Here is a 19350-nt window from a genome sequence, read left to right as displayed (position 1 = left end):
CTACAATTATTATTTACTTATGAGCAAAAGTGGTGAGGTATTAATAAAATATTTGTTTTTCTCAAGAACAACATATTTTTAAAGGAACCTGAGTCTCCCTGGTAGTAATATTATGAAGAAGGAGAAAGCCAATATTGCTCAAAGCAGAAGAATTCTTAAGCTGTTCTAAAATGCCTGTTAAAAATAACAGTTTTGCAGGTATTAACTAAATGGTACTGATTCAATTTTTCTCCACTGGGAAAACATGTAAATTTCTAAAGCTGGGTTTTCTTTGGAGATGGGCTCTCCTTTTTAGCTTCAGAAGATATGCAGTGTTGTGGTATGATTCTCAGTTTTTCCCACAGGGTGATGTAATCATCCTGTTTTCTGCATGATGTTCTTGTTTGTTTGTTTGTTTTCTGAGATAGATGATGCCCTGCTAGACAGTAACTGAAACTGTTTGCAACATTAAGGGGAAAAATGAATCCATGGTGTTGGAATCAGGTATATGCATCTTTCAGCCCAAATTCCCCATCTGGTAGCAATATTTCTGTTGGAAACAGCTCTAATGATCATGAGAGATACCGTCATTAGAAGGCAGCACTGCATGAAACTGGTCAGCTCTCTAAATTGGTATTAGCTGAATCCTGCTAGGCACCTTTTTATCCTGCTATCCCAACGTTTTCAATTACAGTATTTCTAACTGTGAGCAGAATGTTTCAAACCAACATCGCTGTCTTTCAGGATAGTGATAGAGATGAATGTTGGATGGTAGTCTGAGAAATTTGTAGAGCCACTCCAATTCTAAATAAGGCTTTCCTTCAAATTTGGATGCTAGATTAAAATAAGATGATTAGTTATTTTAAATAGCCACTCATTTGATAATTATTGCAGCAAAACTGTCTGTTATAAATAGAAATAAAACACATCAAAACAATAATCCATAGCAGCATATGTAAATTGAAGTATGACTGATTATATAGAATCAGAAGGAATTGGTACTATCACTTGAAAACTGTTTCTAGAATTCATAAAGCCTTCACTTCAGCTCATTAGCAGAAGTAGTTGCATTTTGTTGGTGTTTCCCATCTCAAGCTCTTAGAAGGCTGTTCCAAAATGGAAAACTATGCAGGTGTAATAGTTAACTTGAGATGTATGATTCCTATGTAACAGTTGTGATGTTTGATTGCTGGTCATTCTAGGTACTATTTAACATGGAAGTCTGACAAAAGTGAGGTTGTGGCTCTGTGTCTTTTTGTTCAGACTGCCACAAGGCAGAGAAAAAGGAGACAGATAGGTAGTCACATTAAATGGTTCTTTTTATCCTCTCTTCTGTTTTGCATTTATTCCTCCCTCAACTATCTTGATTTCACCTTTCCCCTACCTGTGGTCCCTTCCCTAACCATTCCATTGTGCCACCCATTTGTACAATCCTTTTAAATCATCCCATATTAAGTTAGACTCAGTCCAAATATATATTATTTCCCATGCATCAATAAGTTATATGACCCTTCAGCCAATAAGCCTTGTTAGTCTGCAAGATATTCCAAAATAGCTGTTTTGGTTGACACATCTAGATAAATTTCACACTGGAACAATAGGTGTTCGAGCACTTTGTCATCCCTAACAGCACTCATAAATGACAGGTTAAAAAAACCTATAGAAGCTTAGGGCCACAGGTTTTGTCAGTTGTTTATGACACTCTCTAAGGAAACAAACCCTTGCCCAAATTCTGTACATTTCTCAATAAAGAATATATTTTTGACCTCTGAACTGTAATAATATTCAAACATATAGATATGGTAAAGAAGTAGATGCATTTTACACCATGTTCCTAATGGAAGCTTCCCCTAGAGGCATTACTATCCTCTGTTTGAAAAATGAAATAGAAATACTGAAAATCATTTATAGAGTTGTATGGTAGTGTATTATTTTTCTAATGTTTTTCTGATCTATATGAACAGTTTCTAACTGAAGGATCTATTTATTTTTTTTAAATATTAGTGCAGGTGGGAGTCAGGCACAATGAGATTTCCTGCTTCACTAGCTAGCCCTTTGCAGGCTAATGATTCACTTCAGCTTTATCTGAATAATATTAGTGTAGCAAATTACCCATTGTAGCAGGATGCAGTTTTCTATGTCTTATGAGGCATTCATAAGAAAACATGATGCTGTAACTTATGGAACTGTACTTCACAATTTGTGCTCTGTAGATCTCACTGCTGAGACAGTTACCTCTGAAAATGAGACCCAAGACTCATTCTGTTTCTCTTCTTAAAGACTATGTTGTCTATTATTTGAGAATAGCTCAAAGGACTATTTAGACTATTTCCCTCCCACTTTGGTAATTGCACTATGGTGGTGTAAGCAGTATAAGTAGAAAAAAAGCACTAGCTGTACTTTGGCAGCTGTGTTAATGGACTATTACTGCCACCAGACAGCTTGGTATTGCTACATTATCACATTTGTATTAACAGACTTTGATCTTCAGATTACTTTCCACTGGACTTGCACAAAGCCAGATGTGCTCTGAGATTATACAGTTAGGTTATTTGACAAGTGTTGTCTTACGGATACTATTTAAAAAGTAAAGTATACATCCTTCATGAATTACTCTGTGGGAATAAAAACTCAGTATTAAGAAATTAATGAAGAACTATTTATTAAGAAATCTGGTTTCAGAAAGAAGAGCAGTTTCACTTTTTCTCAGTTGTGAAAACAAATAAAGTTCAGTGATACAATTGGCTTTTCTCATATTAGTATTCTCATGCCACTAAGCTCAAGCTGATTGTATTTTAATAACCAAAACATGTTTTTGCTAAGCAGCTCCAAATGAAGTAAATGAAGAGTTACTCATGTGTCTGTCAAAAGACAGTACTCCATTTGTTTCATTCATGGCATAGACTTGCTGTAAGAACCATCATTTGTTGCAATGAATTTTAGTCTGTTCTTTATCTTCAGTAGTTCTTTTTGTCAGTTTGCTTTAGGATGCACGTTAATGGACTTGCACTGAGTGGGTAGTAATGAGTAATAGCCCTGATTGTGATCTGAGACAACTGTCATCTTGATTCTGGCTAAAAGTCTACTAATTTTACCTGTTCCCCAAAGAAAAGGCTTCAGAGAAGCATGAATTTGCTTGCTATACTTTCTTCAATCCAGTATTAAGTGAAAAAGGTTAAGAATATAATCCACAGTGTGTTTCTGATGTTTGCTCATCCTTCCTTAACTGTAAATAACATTAACTGTATACCTGTGTTCTATAGTCTGATCTTCAATTCCAGCTCTGTTTCCCTGTGCAAGAAGTTATTTTATAGAAGCATAAGAAAAATGCTGTCGTCTTCATAAGACATGAAGAGACAATACCACAAATCATTGGGCTGAAGATTGCAGAAACCACTACAAGAATTCTGAGAGGTTAAGACAATAAAAGTGCTCTGAATCAGACCAAAAACTGTAACAGACGAGGATAAAAACAACCCTTCATGTGTACTATTGTATTTAAACTAATGAGCTTTTTTCCTTAGATAAAGCTTAGATAAAGAAAAATAATGTCCTCCCCACTATGACCTGCACTTTGCTGTTTCCGCTGCTTTTTTTTTTAAAAAAAAGTTTTGTTGGGGGAAAAAAATAATGCACAGAGCACATGGAAAAATAATTGAAGCCAAAGATGTTGTATAAATTACAGTCAAATGGTATAGTATCTTAAAGTAAGAAATGAAGCTTCAAGCCAGAATGTACACGAGAAATTGCTAAAACAGGGCTCTAATTTGAAAACTAGCTGTAAGAAGTTTCACTCTCGTTCGTAGTGTGACATATCAAAGCACACAGACAAAAAAGAACTTCCTGTTGGTTATGATACGTGGCTCCACTGAGCCAAGGTATCTGAGAAGTCTGAAGAGAAAAACATTACTTGTGGCCAAAAAATATTTAACAATGAATCTTTTGTGTGGGTTTGGAAATTTTAAAGCTTTCATATTAGAAACAATGTTTGCACGCTTAAGATTAAAAGCTCGTTGTCAACAGTGTCCAAAAGTGTAAATCTTCCATTGGAGAAACCCTAGCAAGGAGTTTATCCTTGGTTGGTAGCCATTCAACATTTAAGAAATGCTTAAAATATTCATTTTAAAATAAAAATTTTAGAAGTAATCTGAAATGAAGTTTCTAATCTGAATGTCTGAACCTGAATTAATTTGTGGCTTCACTGGACCATTCTAATACACATACAAGTTACTCATGGATTTGTTATACAGGCAGAGGACAATGTACAAAATAACTCTTAGTAAATGAGTCCTTAAAGTATAGCTCTTGCTTATTACCTCCCACAGGAAATAATGTTTAAACACTCCAGTTATTCTCCTTCATTTCAAAGTAGTTAATTGGGTGAAGGGAAACAGTTTGGAGATGAGTATTAATATCTTTTTCTGTGTACCGTAAATAGCGTTTGTGACTGTGACACAATATATTTAGTTAGTTGTGGCCGCAATGGAAAATATGTCAATGATAGTTTTTAAGAGAAAAAGTATCTATGAAATAATAAGTGATAATGAGTGCTATTGCTGTTTCTTTCAATTATTACTGTAACATTTTATTATAACAACATTACTAATTATTTAAATATTTGTGTCAGATTTAATGTGAACTAATTCTGAATCTTTCAGCTTTGCAATATAGAAAATCATAGAATCACCAAGGTTGGAAAAGACCTCTGCAATGATTCAGTCCAACTGTTCATCTATTGGCAATATTTCCCACTAAACCATGTCTATCAGCAAAACATCTAAATGTTTCCTGGATGCCTTCAGGGTTAGTGACTCCACCACCTCCCTGAGCAGCCTGTTCCACTGCCTGACCACTCTTAGGAGAAGTTGTTTTTCCTGACATCTAGCCTCAATCTCCCTGAACTCCATTACTGACCCTGCAGATCACCACTTGTGACTGGTTGTCAGCTGGATTTAACTCTTTACCGCCACTCTCTAGGCCTGGCCCTCCAGCCATTTCTTTACCCTAGCGAAGAGCGTACCCAACCAAGCTATGGGCTACCAGTCTTCCACCGGAGAATATTGCTGGGAGACTGTCAAAGGTTTTGCTGGAGTCTGTGTAGACTATGTTGGTAGCCTTTCCCTTATACACTAGACAAGTCAGTCATAGTAGGAGATCAGATTTACTAAGCAGGACCTGCTCTTCATGAACTTGTGTTGGCTAGGCCTGATTCCTCCAGATGTCCCTTATGTGCTGTGTGATCTCCCTAAGGCTGTCTTCTCCATAACCTTCTTTGGCTCCAAGATCAGAGTGGCAGTTCAGTAATTAGCTCCCCCAGATCCTCTTTAAAACCCTTGCTGTAGATGGGAATCATGTTGGTAAGCCTCCAATTGTCTGGACCAGAAATGCTGATGATAGATAATGGAAAGTGGCTCGACTATCACTTCCACCATCTCCCTCAACACCTTCAAGTGGATCCCATCTAGCCCCATGGAGTTGTGGCAGTCCAGGTGGAATAGTATGTCTCTAACTATTTCCACCTGAAATGGGGAGGATTTGTTCTGCTTTCCATCTGAGAGTTCGAAGTTGTGGGGTAGAATATCCCGAAGATAACTGATCTGACTTTTAAAGACAGCTGTAAAGAAAGCATTGAGAACTCAGCCTTTTCCTTATCTAAAGTAGTCACATTCTTAGCCACATCTCCAGATGGAGATTCTCCTTAATCCTACTGTTACTGTTAATATATTTTTTAAAAGTTTTTTTGTTGTTGTTCTCTTTTTTCCCCTAATGGCTGAGTTAAGTTCAAGCTGGGCTTTTGCCTTGATAATTTTCTCTTTGTACGTCCTAAGAACTTTGTGCTCTCCCTGAGTTTCCTGTCCTTACTTCCACAGGAGTTAGATTCTCTTTTTCTCCTGGAGCCTCAGGAAAATCTCCCTGTTCATCCATGCTGATGTTCTTCCCCGCTGGCTTGTCTTGCTATAAAGGAATTGTCTATTCCTCCACCTTTAAGGCTTTTTTCCTGGGGAGCAACCAGCCTTACTGGGCCCCTTTACCCTTCAGGACTGAATCTCAAGGGACTCTCCCTACCAGTGTCCTGAACAGTTCAAAGTCTGCCCTCCAGAAGTCCAAGCTAATGCTTTTGCTGGCCCCCTCCTGACTTCACCAAGATTTGAGAACTCTACCATTTTGTGGTCACGCTGTTTAAGACAGCTCCTGACCTCTATGTCTCCTACCAGTGCTTCTCTGTTTGTGATCATCAGAACAAGCAGAGAACCCATCAGGGAGGTGACCCTACCAGCTACATCAGGAAGTTATCTTCGATAGACTCTAGAAACCTTCTAGACTTCTTTCTCTATGTTATATTGTATTTCCTGCATATGTCAGAGAAGTTGAAGTCCCCCATGAGAACAAGGGCTGGTGATTGTGTGACTTCTGCCAGCTGCTTGTAGAATACCTTATCCATCTCTTCCATCTGGTTAGGAAGTCTGTAACAGACCCTCACCAAGATGTTCACCTTGTTGGCCCTGATCCTTACCCATAGGGATTCAACTTTATCATTTCCAGCCACAAGCTCAAAAACATCAAAACTTTCTCTAACATAGGGAATATTAAGTATTAAAGCATTACATCAACACTATTATTTTCATGATGAGCTGTGGCATCCTCATATAAAGACTCATAGAGTTGCATCTTAGAAATAGAAATTCACTGTATTTTCTTTCTTTTTTTTTCTAATGGGAATAGTTGCTTCCTCTCCTTAGCTTCAGTTTTACCTCAGTAACACCTAGTTGGCTAAAATACAATAATACTGTGTCACTAACATACATCATTCTGGAATTTAAAATGTATTGTTTATTGCTTTTCATTCCAGCAAACCTGTGAATAGAAACAAACCTAGATAAATCAATTAAAACGGCATGCAAAATGGGCCATAATGAGCATTGACTACATGCTTGCATTCTGTTTATAATGATATTTAATGCATCTCTACCCTATAGAATTTATTTATAGCTACTGTGCTGAGTCACGTGATATAAGTAATGTTTTGTAGAATTATTTCAGTCAGGTGTGATTACTTTTCAGTGGCTTAAACCTATGTTTTTACTTAAGAGCAATAAAATTGCAGCACAGTTTAGTACCTCTCAAACACTGCAGGAAGTATATCTGTATAAATACATAAACAGAAACAAAATCATTTATTCAAATTGTAAGTATACGAACATAAGCTTTGCAACCATATGGTTGAAACTTCAGCTCAGCAATTATTTACTAAGTTACATTTCATTTAAAATGCTCTGAAATTCTATTTGCGAAGTTTATCCTTTCCTCATTCAACAAATCTTTTTTCCAGAAAAGATTATGGAGAGTTTACTTCTGTAGTTAAAGATTTTCAATAGTGTAAATTTTCAGTAGTCAAACGTGTAACCACATTGCATTTTTAGGGGGAAAAAAAAGCAACAATGAACTTCTATTTTACTTCATTTTTTTAGTTTTGTAAGTATTAAGAAATTTGAATGTTTTTAATTTCATCTTTATATATTTCTTAACACTGTTTCTATTTTTCAGATTTTCCAGATTGCATATGTTATTGTGAAAGCAGCTAATTCACCTCGACCTGGGAATTGGATATTAGAACGTTCTCTGGATGGCATAGACTATCAGCCATGGCAGTATTATGCTATTACAGATAGTGAGTGCCTGACACGCTACAACATTCATCCCCGTCCTGGAACTCCATCCTATATAAAAGATGATGAAGTTATATGCACCTCTTATTATTCTAAAATACATCCTCTGGAGAATGGAGAGGTAAGATCAGATATTGTATCACACACAGTAATTTGGCGTAAAAAAAGTACTTGGCTTAATTGGCAAGTATCAGTCTTGCATAGAGAAAACATACCAATAAGCTTAGAGAGGTAGCATATTTGTAGTTGTAAAAATTATAAATTATATTTTGCATGGTGCTGCACAAACGTGTAAGATATACACTCTAAGTATGCTCTACAAAGTAAACAAAGGGATGAGTTTAGGTAGAGCTAGGCACTTGTACTTAGCTTCAGATGCTGTCACTTGAGAGCAAAGGTGACAGTACAAGTCAGCTTTTCTTTGAATTGTTCTTTCAGTCCCTGCGTATGAGTTAGGATATTATGTGGTAAGGATTATACTCAGAGTTTAATTTACTGCAACGTAGCTGATCCTCTGCCCCTGTGCATACCTATTCTTTCTTCTCCTGTGTGAGATGTCTGCTAAATCATTGAGTGCAGGCACATGAATCATGGGCCAGTCATTAGATTTAACTGAAACAATAGCAAAGATGTGATAAAGGTGAGAATAAGGAACCGTAGTTGAAAGGACTTGGCCTCTGATACTATTACAAAGCAAATATAACAACTGTAAATATAACTGAAAATACAGTAATTTCAGTCACTTACAGTGAAGACAGGGAAAGCTATGTGTACCAAATTCGAACAACTCCGTTTTCTCCAATACTTGCTTTTCACATTATTTAGTAATTCAAGAAAATAACATGAGTTCAACAAACCCAAGTGCAAGGTCTTGCACATGAGTCAAGGCAACATCCACTACTAATACAAGCTGGGATACCAAAAGGATTGAGCACAGCCCTGCCAAAAAGGACTCGGAGGTATTGGTGGATGGCACTGGACGTGAGCCCGCAATGTGCCCTCACAGCTCAGAAAGCCAACTGTATCCTGGGCTGCTGCATCAAAAGAAGTGTGGCCAGCAGGTTGAGGCAGGTGATCCTGCCCCTCTGTTCTGTGCTGGTGAGGCCTCACCTGAAGTGCTGCATCCAGATGTGCAGCCCTTGATACAGGAGAGACAGAAACCTGTTGGAGCGCATCCAGAACAGGGCCATTAAAATGCTCCAAGGGACAGTACTGTTCTCTTAGCTTGTCCTCCCAGGAGAGCTGGGGCAGTTCAGTCTGAAGAAGAGATCTCTGCAAGGTGACCTGATAGTGTTCTTTCAGTATCTAAATGGGAGCTACAGGAAAGAAAGGGACTTCCTCTTTAGCAGGGTCTGTGTTGATAGACCAAGGGGAAATGGTTTCAAGCTTGAAGATAGTAGATTTATGTTAGATGTAAGGAAGAAGTATTTTACAGTGAGGGTGGTGAGGTACTAGAACAGGTTGCCTGGAGACATGTTAGATGCCAGATGCCCTGTCCTTGGAGACTTTCAAGGCAAGCCTGGACCAGGCACTGGGCAACCTGATCTATCTGTGGATGTCCCTATTCATTGCAAGGGGGTTGGACTCGATGACCTTTTAAGGTCTCTTTCAACTCTAAGGGTAATATGATTCTATGACTCAAATGTGTTTTAGATCTGGAGTATATATTTGTTTACAGATTTTTTGATGTTTGATGATGCTGTATGAAATTTTAGCCTCAATATTTATTCTTCTGTTGAATTTTTGTTCCATTTCCTTAATGGTTTATCTTCAAGTAAAGGCACACAAACTTGTTCTCTTTTTCTCCTCTACATGCAAAGAAACATTCCCATGCAAAATTGTTATAGATATTTTTGAGTACTGGATATAGATATGTGTTCTATTTTTATGTCCACAGACAGTTTCTAACACCAGCTGCAAAAATGTAAAAACACGGTTTTGAAGAAAAATATTTTCCTGAAACACTTTAAAAAGATGTAAGTTTGGGTCCAAAAATTTGCTTGTGTAGATAATCAGACAAGATATTCTAAATACTTTGTGAGTGTATCACTTGAATGCAGATAGTGATAGCACAAGTGGAAGGAGTTTTAAACTATAGTAGGAGAGATTTAAATTAGATGTGAGGAAAATATTTTTCAATCAGGGTGGTGAGCCACTGGTACAGGTTGCCCAGAGAAAGCGTGCGTGCCCTATTCTTGGAAACATTCGAGGCCAGGTTGAGTGGGGCTCAGGGCAGCCTGATCTGGTGGGTGACAAACCTGCCTGTGACAGGGAGTTGGAACTGGGTGATCTTTAAGGTTCTTTTTAACCCAAGCATTTCTATGACATGAATCCGTGATGTAATTGTCATTCTTGCATGCAGATGTGGATTTTGCTAGTCTGCAGTCTCTTGGTTTAACTAGTGCCTCCTTGTATTCTTCATTGTCAGAGCTGAACTGTAAAGGGCCTTTGTTCAGTAAATTTGTATATATCTTTGATACATACATACATACATATATATATATATCTTTAATTGAAATGTTGACTTGAGTAAAAGTTAATTCCTATCTTAAATGGACAATTAATCATTTTTCAACTTGTCTTTATGTACTGGAGTTGGCATTCTGCCGTGAACTTAATAAATAATAAGCTTCTGCTAAACAGTTTCCTTAAACAGGAAGAAGACCTGGAGGGGAGGGAAGAATTAATTTGTTCAGCTCCATGCAGAAGAGTGCAACTGTTATGTACAAGCATAGTTCTGTGAAAACCATATGATTTAAGCCCTACCCTAAATTAATCTTACCTCACGTGTTATCTGAGATATCACCCTGATAGTGACAGAGTGTAACTCCAAGGCTTTGCTGTTATTATGACCAGAGGAATTCCACATGAATTAATCATTCTACATTTTAAACAATATTTCTTTCACAAGTACAACACTATATTTAGCTGCTTATGTAGCTATAGATAGCATTATAAAATACTTTGCATTAGCACAGAAAAATTCTTTCATGTTTCTTCAAAAATGTAATGTGAAAAAATAAAGCAATTCATATCTATTTCGGATTTACTTGCAAATGTGTTGGAAGAGATATTTCTTGGCTCCTGGTCTTCCAGTGGAGCCACATTTGCATATCATTTATTTCTGTTCTATGCACCAGATATTACAGAGAACTTGTAAGACTGATGGAGTTATGAAATGTGTGTTATGCACCTTTTCTTTTCCTCAAAAACCTTGAGTTATTTAGTCACACAATTTTTATATCTGCTAAGGAATCTTGACAAACTGCAGAAGGAAGTGTCAGCAAACCAGTACCAAAACCAAATGTATGTTCAGTCACTTTAAGATTTGCTGTCTAAGAAAAAGAAAAATATTGTCTTCATGTATACTTTCATTTAAAATTTTACTCAGCAACCTGTTTCAGTTATTTTAAGCAAAATAATTTGGGCTTTTAGTAATGTCAGCATTTGCACAGCAAGCATTCTTTTAGCTGGACGGAATTTAACAACAAGCAACAATGCACACACACACACTGCAGCATTTATTTTCAGATTAGCCTAACTAACTTTTCTGTCACATGTGAATAAACAAGTTGTAGACTAAGAGTTATTTGCATAGCATTATTTTGAGTATTTTCATGATTTAAGAGTAAAATGTGTAATGAAATCTTCTGAATGTTGAGAATCATAGAATCATGTGTAGAAATTACACTTTCTGAAATAAGGGAATTTCTCCCGGAAGCGTAGACTTGAATGCAAAGATTGTTAAGATTTCAGTTTCTATATTGTCTGAAAAGAAACAAAAGAATGCAATAAAGCATAGATCATGTTTCTGATACTCATCAGAATCTAAATCTAAATGCAAAAGTTTTTGGAATTAGTAATTCAACATGAAAAATTAGTGTTCTCAAGCCAGAAAAAAAAAAAAAACTGAGATGGTTGTTAAAAGTTGAGTAACCTCTTCATGTAATAGAATTGATTTATTTTTTTTACCTTAGAAGTATTTTTTTTTTTTTTTTTACAGTAACTGAGGAAGTGTTTATAAGGTGTAGGATGAGGCTGTTCCTTTAATGAAAAGAAGCATTTTGCAATGTTTTCATCTTTACATATGCACCATGTTGGAGTGATACTTATTTTATTTTCACAGATTATCATTAAGTGGGTTACTGTAGTGATTTTTTCTTTTCTTCTTCTTTTTTTTTTTTTTTTTTTTTTTTAAATGCAGAAGCCTCTTTTGACATCTAGTTTTTTATGCCATTTTTATTAAAATATTTCTTATTCTGCTAGTAAAAAAAAATCATGTCAAAGCTTCTGTATCTTGATGATCGGGCAGATATAAGCCTCTGGACATTAACTTTCAATGTCATATATTTTCTGTGAGGAATATGGAGATTTCTTTAGTAAACACTTTTTTTGAGCTAGTATGTGTTTGTGCTGTGATGCATGAGAATCTCCCCTCTTGCTTGGATTGTTTCAGATCTGGACCCTCTAAAAACTTCAGGTGCTCGAGTTGACCACTTTAACTTGTTAGAAAGTATTCTGCCTGACTGTGGTCTGATAGACAATTGATACTAAGTAGAAAAAGAAATGTGTTTTTCAAGCATACAGAAATGCTGAACAGAAAGACATGAGCCAAATCCAGTGAAATAGGGAGAAGAGTTTTTAATTTATCTGATTTATTAAAAAAAAAAAAAAAAAAAAAAAAAAAAAAAAAAAAAAAAACAGTTGCTTTTAAAAAGACAAGACAAAAAAAAAAAAAAATCCCTAATATTCTGGAAAACGTTGAATTTCTTCACATTGATGTTTTCTGGAAGTATAAAAGCCAAGAGGAATGTGTGAATTCTCTCAATGTAAAATCTTAATTGGAGTAGCCAATTGACTTTTTTTAGTCCATGTGAGCCTCAATATGTATGTCTCTGTATGTGCTGACAGAATTTTGCAATAATTATGGAGTTTTTCAATAATTGTCATCATTATAGTTGCACAGTAGTTAAGTAAACTCATGAGCAGAAATGCTTTCCTTCCCATGGGTAGAATATGAATGGATATGGGTGGAGTTTAGATTAGATACTGAGCATGATCTGCCAGTTTGGTTGGAAGATTTAATGTGAGAAGGGGGAATTAAGATAGTAGATTAATTGAAAATGAGCAGTACTTTTCATTCAAAAAACTTAACTCCAAGTGTGTGGGCATAGCTAATGGAAAAATCTCTCAGCAGAGAAATTGAGATAATATTGCCCTTGCTAGTATTATCAGATGCAAGGTGTTCTCTTTAAGTTCTTAATACTTCAATGCAGTTTTTATTTATTGCTTATGTACTTGTTTTTAATCCCTTTGCAGACTAGAGGAATAGGACAACAGTGTTGAAACCCTTCCTATGTGTTTTTGAATTCCACCCAAAAAAGTTCTTGTTTGTTCCTTTAAAGATAACAGGAGAGGCAGGTCACCAAAATAGTAATCTTATAATTGCTTTTCAAGCAGGAACCCTATTGTTTGGTGTAGAAAAAAACATATATGCAGAAAGGGAAAAAAAATTGCTACAGTCAAAGCATTTTTATAATTGAATTCTGAGCATCAGTTTCTAGCTTGATGTATGCTGATATGCACAATAACTTTTTACTTCCATCCCATTAAATTGATATGTAACTTCACTTATTTATTAACTTAAAATTCCTTATACTGTTCAACTCTCTTTAAGAGCATATTCAGCTTAACTTTCTTGCAGTCGAGGAAAACATGAACATCTGCACTATTTGGGAGATTTTGGTGCAATATCAGAGTGATTAAGGTAGGAAAGAAACTTCTGGGTCCATCTGGTAGAAGCCCTGATCAACTGAGGGCCCCCAGAGCAGGTTGCAGAGGTGGCTTCTGAAGATCTCCAAGGAAGGAGGCTCCACAGTCTCTCAGAGCACAAGAAAAGGATTTTAAAATAACATACATCAGAGCTGTAATTTATATCCAGCTTTAGTCAGTTCATGGGATTTCCTCATCTTGATTTGGAAATCATGCTGCTACTGAATCTATATTCCAAATACTTTTCCACCAATACCTCAGGTCCTTCCAGAGTTCTTGCATTCAGAGTGTTCTATGGCAATTAATTCTATGGGTCTGCTGTACAAAGGATCATCTCTCTTCATTTCATTTTGTCAGTTCCCTGTGTTTTCCACTGATGAATCCCAGTTCCCCAACTAAAAGAGCAACTATGTGAACTTGTAAACATTCAATTTACTTTCTTACAGATTTAAATCAACTATTTTCCAGTCTGAAGGGTCCTACCAGATTGTTGTTTTTTAATATAAAAGTTATTCCATTTATTTATTCATCATATTGTCCTGCTCTAAGCTTTTTCCAGAAAGAATATGTTCATTTTTAGATGAGGAGGCAGAATTTGAGGTGTGCATGGATTTATAGTGGTCTAATTGTTTTCTGCTTCTGATTTCCTGCATACTTGCTGTTTTGGATTTCAGCTGAATATTGTTGCTCACTGAAGTTTAATGATTTCTCCAGGAAAAAATAGTAAACTCTGTACTAACTCTGTACCACTCGTATCTCAATAGATTCCTTTCCCTCTCTGGGTGTTAAAATGCTCACTTTGCTTCCTTTCTTTTAGAGATCTTTCCATCCTTACTTAACTCTTTATGATATTTTTCACCAATTCATATATACTTCCTCTATGACTTTCTTGTTTAAAGTCATTTTTGTTTTCACTTTACTTCTTGCTTTGTAATATTCTATGACAATTATTCTTTTCTCACCTTTAAAAGAGTTTTTAAAGGACTGAGATGCCAAAGCAGTGAATGCAGTACAGGTATTTGAATAGATAGAAATGAGCATTTTATGCTAGCTATACCATTTAAATGGACTGTTTTGTGCCTCACATGTCTGTTTAAATATCGTAAACATAATTCTACTTCCAGAGTGATGCCTGACACATTTTTATTTTTATAAAAATATCTCTATTTTTTCTAAATGCTCACCTACATCTATGCAGGCCTTCACAAGACTTTTAATTTTTTTCTAAGATTCCTGCAGCATAAAACCTCAACTTTGTTTTGTCAAAGAATTCAGCCCACAAAAGGTCATGTTTTCATAGCAAGGAGATGTAGAACTAGCAGCTTATTTTAAGAAATTTGATGAGGGGGAATTTCACACAAGAATTCCTGAACTGAGAGAATACTAGGTAGTGGATTTACTTCAGTTCATCTTCCTCTGTTCTTTTTTTATCCTTTTTTTCTTATTAACCGTGAATAACGTTAAATGGAAAGTACTTGGCAGTATTTCCAGAGAGATACTAACACTAATACATCATGCTTCTAAAGGATTTTTGGGATGACTGATTATTGATCAGTAGAACTGCATAGTAGTATTTCAGAAAGCTTCAAAGTTAGAGACCAAAAGAATTTGGGAAGTGTTATCTGTGTGAACAGCATAATGTAACGTTCTCTCTTTTTAGCAAGGAAATTCTTCCTGTCTATTGTGTAGACATAGCCTACACTAGCACTAAAGGTAGGAAGTTATGGTGGGAGTTAAGCATCCTTTCTCCTTCCTTTTCTACAAATGAGTTTTCCTGTTGCTATTATTAAAGTGGTGAGAATGATATTGCAATCAAAGTGATGCTTGAGTTGCTCCTTCAAACACTTCATATTCTGCTTCTTCTGTGATGGTAGCAGTGTAAATGTGAAATCAAAGAACAAAATACTGTTTCTACAGTTAAAAAGGCCATGTGCACACATTCATTAGTCTTTACTTTCTTCAGTCAAGTGGAAATTCAAAGGGTGTACTAAGCATGTAAAGAAGATAAATAGCAACAAGATCCTTAGCAATAGTGTTTTGTTATTTTTCTTAACTTGACATGCCACTTGATTGCTATTCCTCTGCTTCTTTTTAAATACCTCTTTGTGCTGTATATCTCAGCTCCCTTTGGCTTTTCTCTATGCCTTGCATAATTTTCTGTCCTGTAGTCTAATGTCAGACCAGTGATGATGGGAGCATTGGACTGCTATTTCCCAAAGTTCTCTTGTTAGTTTTCTTCTTTTTATACCATACTGCTTGTCCTGCTCTTTATGGTCTCGTTGATTCATAGAGAAGGAAGGGGAGGAAAAATGACTTGCAAGTGAATTTTTAAGTTCAGTTCTCCCCTTGTCCCCATAACCAGATTTAATCTGAGTCTGAGACTGTCAACAGTAAGATGGCAGAGGATCAGAATTCTTGGAAGTACACAGAACTGAAATATATTCCGTTTCAGACAGAAAATTTTAAGACTTTTTTCCTGGTAAGAGATTATATAGATGGTACATAATGGTGTATATATAGTGACTCAAACAAATTTTGAACAAGTTTTCAGATAGCAGTATTGATGCTATTTTTTTTACTTACTGTTTTTCACTTGACCCTCTCAGCAGCCCAATCTGTATGCAGGATTCTTGTTTTTATTGCAGAATAATAATCTGCCAATTTCCAACAAATTACAATGTTAGGGTTTCATTTTTGATTAGATGTGATATAGAAAAGATGTTTTCAGTAAAAAATAATAGTAGTAATATCTCACTCCTTTCCCTCAGTTGAATTACCCAGTGCATTTTGTATGAGTTAGCTTAATTTCCCCATATTTGATATGCATCTCTACTTTTCCTTAGATCATTTGAAGTCATGGCATTTTTCTGCACCAGTATTTTATTGATATATTGCAAAAAAAGGGCTAATAGAAAAAAACCTAGGCAATAATCTATTATTTGTGGATAAAACTGTACAGAAATTTAAAGTAGTTCTTCCAACATCGTGGTTTAAGCGAAGATTGTTGTTATAGAGTGGTAAATGAAGCCAGATTCAGAAAATCCAAAATACTGTTCTGTGAAACAACTTTTTCTGAACTGGACATCTGAACAGGGACAATAACAGTGATCTTAAATTATTCCAGTTTTTTAAAACAGTGAATAGGAGGTTTTGATTTTGAACAATATGAAAGAAATGTGCAAAATCAGTGAAAACAAATTGAACAAAAATGAATGGGAGATTTGATGATCAAGTGCAATAGCTTCATTTTTTAGAAAATAATAAATCTAGTTTCTTTTGAACTGTCCCCACCAGGGTAGGATTATTCTCATTTTCTTCCTTTTCCATTTTACTTGCAAATTATTATTTTTCAGTGAGTATAATGTGAACTACCAGCAGAATCCTTAGATAAAAGATGCTTGTTATTAGAGAACTCTCCACTGAAGCCAATATCCTTTGGATTAGTTTGGTTGGTTAAGAATTTTTTTCTAATTTAATTTAGTGTTCCACTTCACACATTTAGCAGTCACCACTTAATCTTATGGATGTTCTGGATCGTGACATACACTGCTTTCCCTTTAGCCCTTTTTTTAATAGTTTTCTTGCTTCTCTATCACACACTTGATGACAGCAGATTCAGGAAGTCCTATGGGCTTGTGGATGTGGATATCACCTTGTTGTGTATGATTTGTCTGACAGAAATAATGGCAATAACTTCTACTTTCGAATTTTTAACTTTTACTTGTGAATTTCCTTTTTTGAGTTTTGAAGTTATAACTTAGACTAAAAATTTATTTGTGCCTGCTCAGAAGGGTTAAAATATGAATTGTCTTCAAGAATTCTGGCATAAGCTTTCAGTTGGTTCAAAAATTTAAGTTAGACCATTTCTTTCACGGTGGTTATGCGAAAGACAGACTTGAGATTTGGACAGAGTTCCACATCTAATTTGTTGATTTTTGTTTTGTCTTTTTTTACATTTGATTGAATAATGTTAAACCCAAGTAGCCTATCTGAGGGCAAGAATATTTAACCAATAATTTAGAAATAAATAGAAAAATTTTGCGTATTTTGCGAATTGCAGAAGCTATCAACTCCCTTGCGGAAAAGGTGCCTTGAGGAGAGATCTTGACAAATTGAAGGGCTGGGCAGTCACCAACTACATGAAGTTTAATAAGAGTAAATACCAGATTATACACCTCGGATGGGAAACCCTAAATACATGTACAGCCTGCGTACAAGAGACTGGGGAGGTGCCTTGTGGAAAGTGATATGAGGGTTCTGGTTCACAGCAAGTTGAATCTGAGTCAGCAGTAAGCCCTGGCATCTAAAAAATGAACAGTTGTATCCTGCCAACACTCTAAGGGACTGTCCTACTCTACTCCATGCTGTGATGCCTCGCAGCAAGCACTGTGTGTAGTTTTGGGCACCACAATATGGGGAGGACATGAAACTATTAGAGAGCCTCCAAAGGAGGGCTGCAAAGATGATGAAGGATCTAGAGTGCAAGGTGTATGAGGGGTACCTGAAGTTCCTGAGTTTGTTCAATCCAGAGGAGGATGAAAGGAGGCCTTATGGCAGCCTGTAGCTCCTCAGGAGAGAAGCAGAGGGGCAGGGTTGAGTTCTGCTCTTAGGTGACAGGAACAGAACTCAAGGGAACAGCATGGAGCTGCATCACAGGAGGGTCAGGGTGGATGTAAGGAAAAGGTTCTTCGCCACAAGGCAGTGGGTATGGAACAGGTTCCTAAAGAACAGTGGGCATGGCCCTAAGTGCTGCAGTTCAAGGAGAGTTTGGACAGCGCTTGTGGACATCGGGTTTGAATTTTGAGTGGTCCTGTGTGGAGCTAGGATTTGGACTCAATGATATTTGTGGGTCTTTTCCAAGTCAGGATATTCTGTGGTTCTATAATGTAAGATTATTGATTAGCATTTCCTAACATACACTTGTAGATATATGTAACAAGAAAGAACAGTGTAAACATTTGATACACAAATGCAGTAGTATTGGAAAACTTTTGAAAGCATCTAGAATTTAAGTCAATTTTAAATGATTTTTTAATGAGAATAGTCTTTGCAATATTTTGTTCAAATATCACAAAACTAAATTGTAAGTCAGTAATTTAATTGCATTTTAACAATATTTGCTATTAATATTTACCTGAGAAATGGGAAATGTAATAGTTTCTATTTGACAGTTCCTACCGAGCTTGAGTTTCTGATGTTTAGTATTACAGGAAACAGAATGCACATAAAATGTATAATCTGCTTTTAAATTGTGCACCAAAGAGAAAACAATTGTTGAAGCTATTTATAACACAGCAATCTGTCATTACTGTAAAAAGAAGTCAAAGGATGTTCACTGGTGCATCTCTGTGGTCCAAGTTGGAATTATAATTTCTTTTGTGTAGTTAGACTGATACTCTACTATCTTGGCATGCTTTCTGTGATTTCTGGGGGAAAAAAAAAAAAAAAAAGAATTATTGTCTGAATTGTAGGACTTGAAATGCAATAAAGTGACAGTATACAAAGTATATGTTATACACAATGGTCTTTCAAATTGATTAAATAACCTTTTTCTTTAAAATCCATAATTTATTGATTGTGATCCTTACTGAAGAGATGAGAGCTACTCATCTCTATATAGATCCGGCATATCCAACCTGAGTCCCCCCGCACCATCGTGGCAACAGCTCTGCCTCTGCCCCACCAAGTGGCCCAACCCAGCTCTTCAGCACAAACTGAATACCAGAGCACTATTAGCCCCATCTGGGCTGAAACCAGGGCACAAGGAGGGTGCAGTGCAGTGCCTGCTCAATTTAATGCAAATAAGTTTATCGATTTTGATATGTTGGGTAAACACAAGCCTGCAAACAGCTGTGCTTTATGTTTTGATAACCGAATTTGAGAATAAGCTTTAAGATTGCTGAAGAAATCATCGTTTCAGTTTATTTGTGAT

The 19350-nt window shown here is 36.1% G+C and overlaps 1 protein-coding gene across 1 annotated transcript in view; it reads left to right on the top strand.

Annotated features, from left to right (window-relative positions):
- The window catches only part of LAMA2 (laminin subunit alpha 2), a gene marked incomplete at both ends in the record, with an annotated part of 330653 nt that overhangs the window by 80650 nt on the left and 230653 nt on the right, over positions 1-19350 (top strand). The window contains one exon of the mRNA XM_079532443.1: positions 7525-7767. Coding sequence (XP_079388569.1) covers positions 7525-7767 — 243 coding nt within the window. The remainder of the gene's footprint in view (positions 1-7524; positions 7768-19350) is intronic.

Source organism: Tetrao urogallus (genome assembly GCF_951394365.1).
Source record: "Tetrao urogallus genome assembly, chromosome: 2".
Classification (NCBI taxonomy): domain Eukaryota; kingdom Metazoa; phylum Chordata; class Aves; order Galliformes; family Phasianidae; genus Tetrao; species Tetrao urogallus.
The sequence above is the reverse complement of the archived record's forward strand: the minus strand, read 5'-3'. Positions and strand labels throughout refer to the sequence as shown.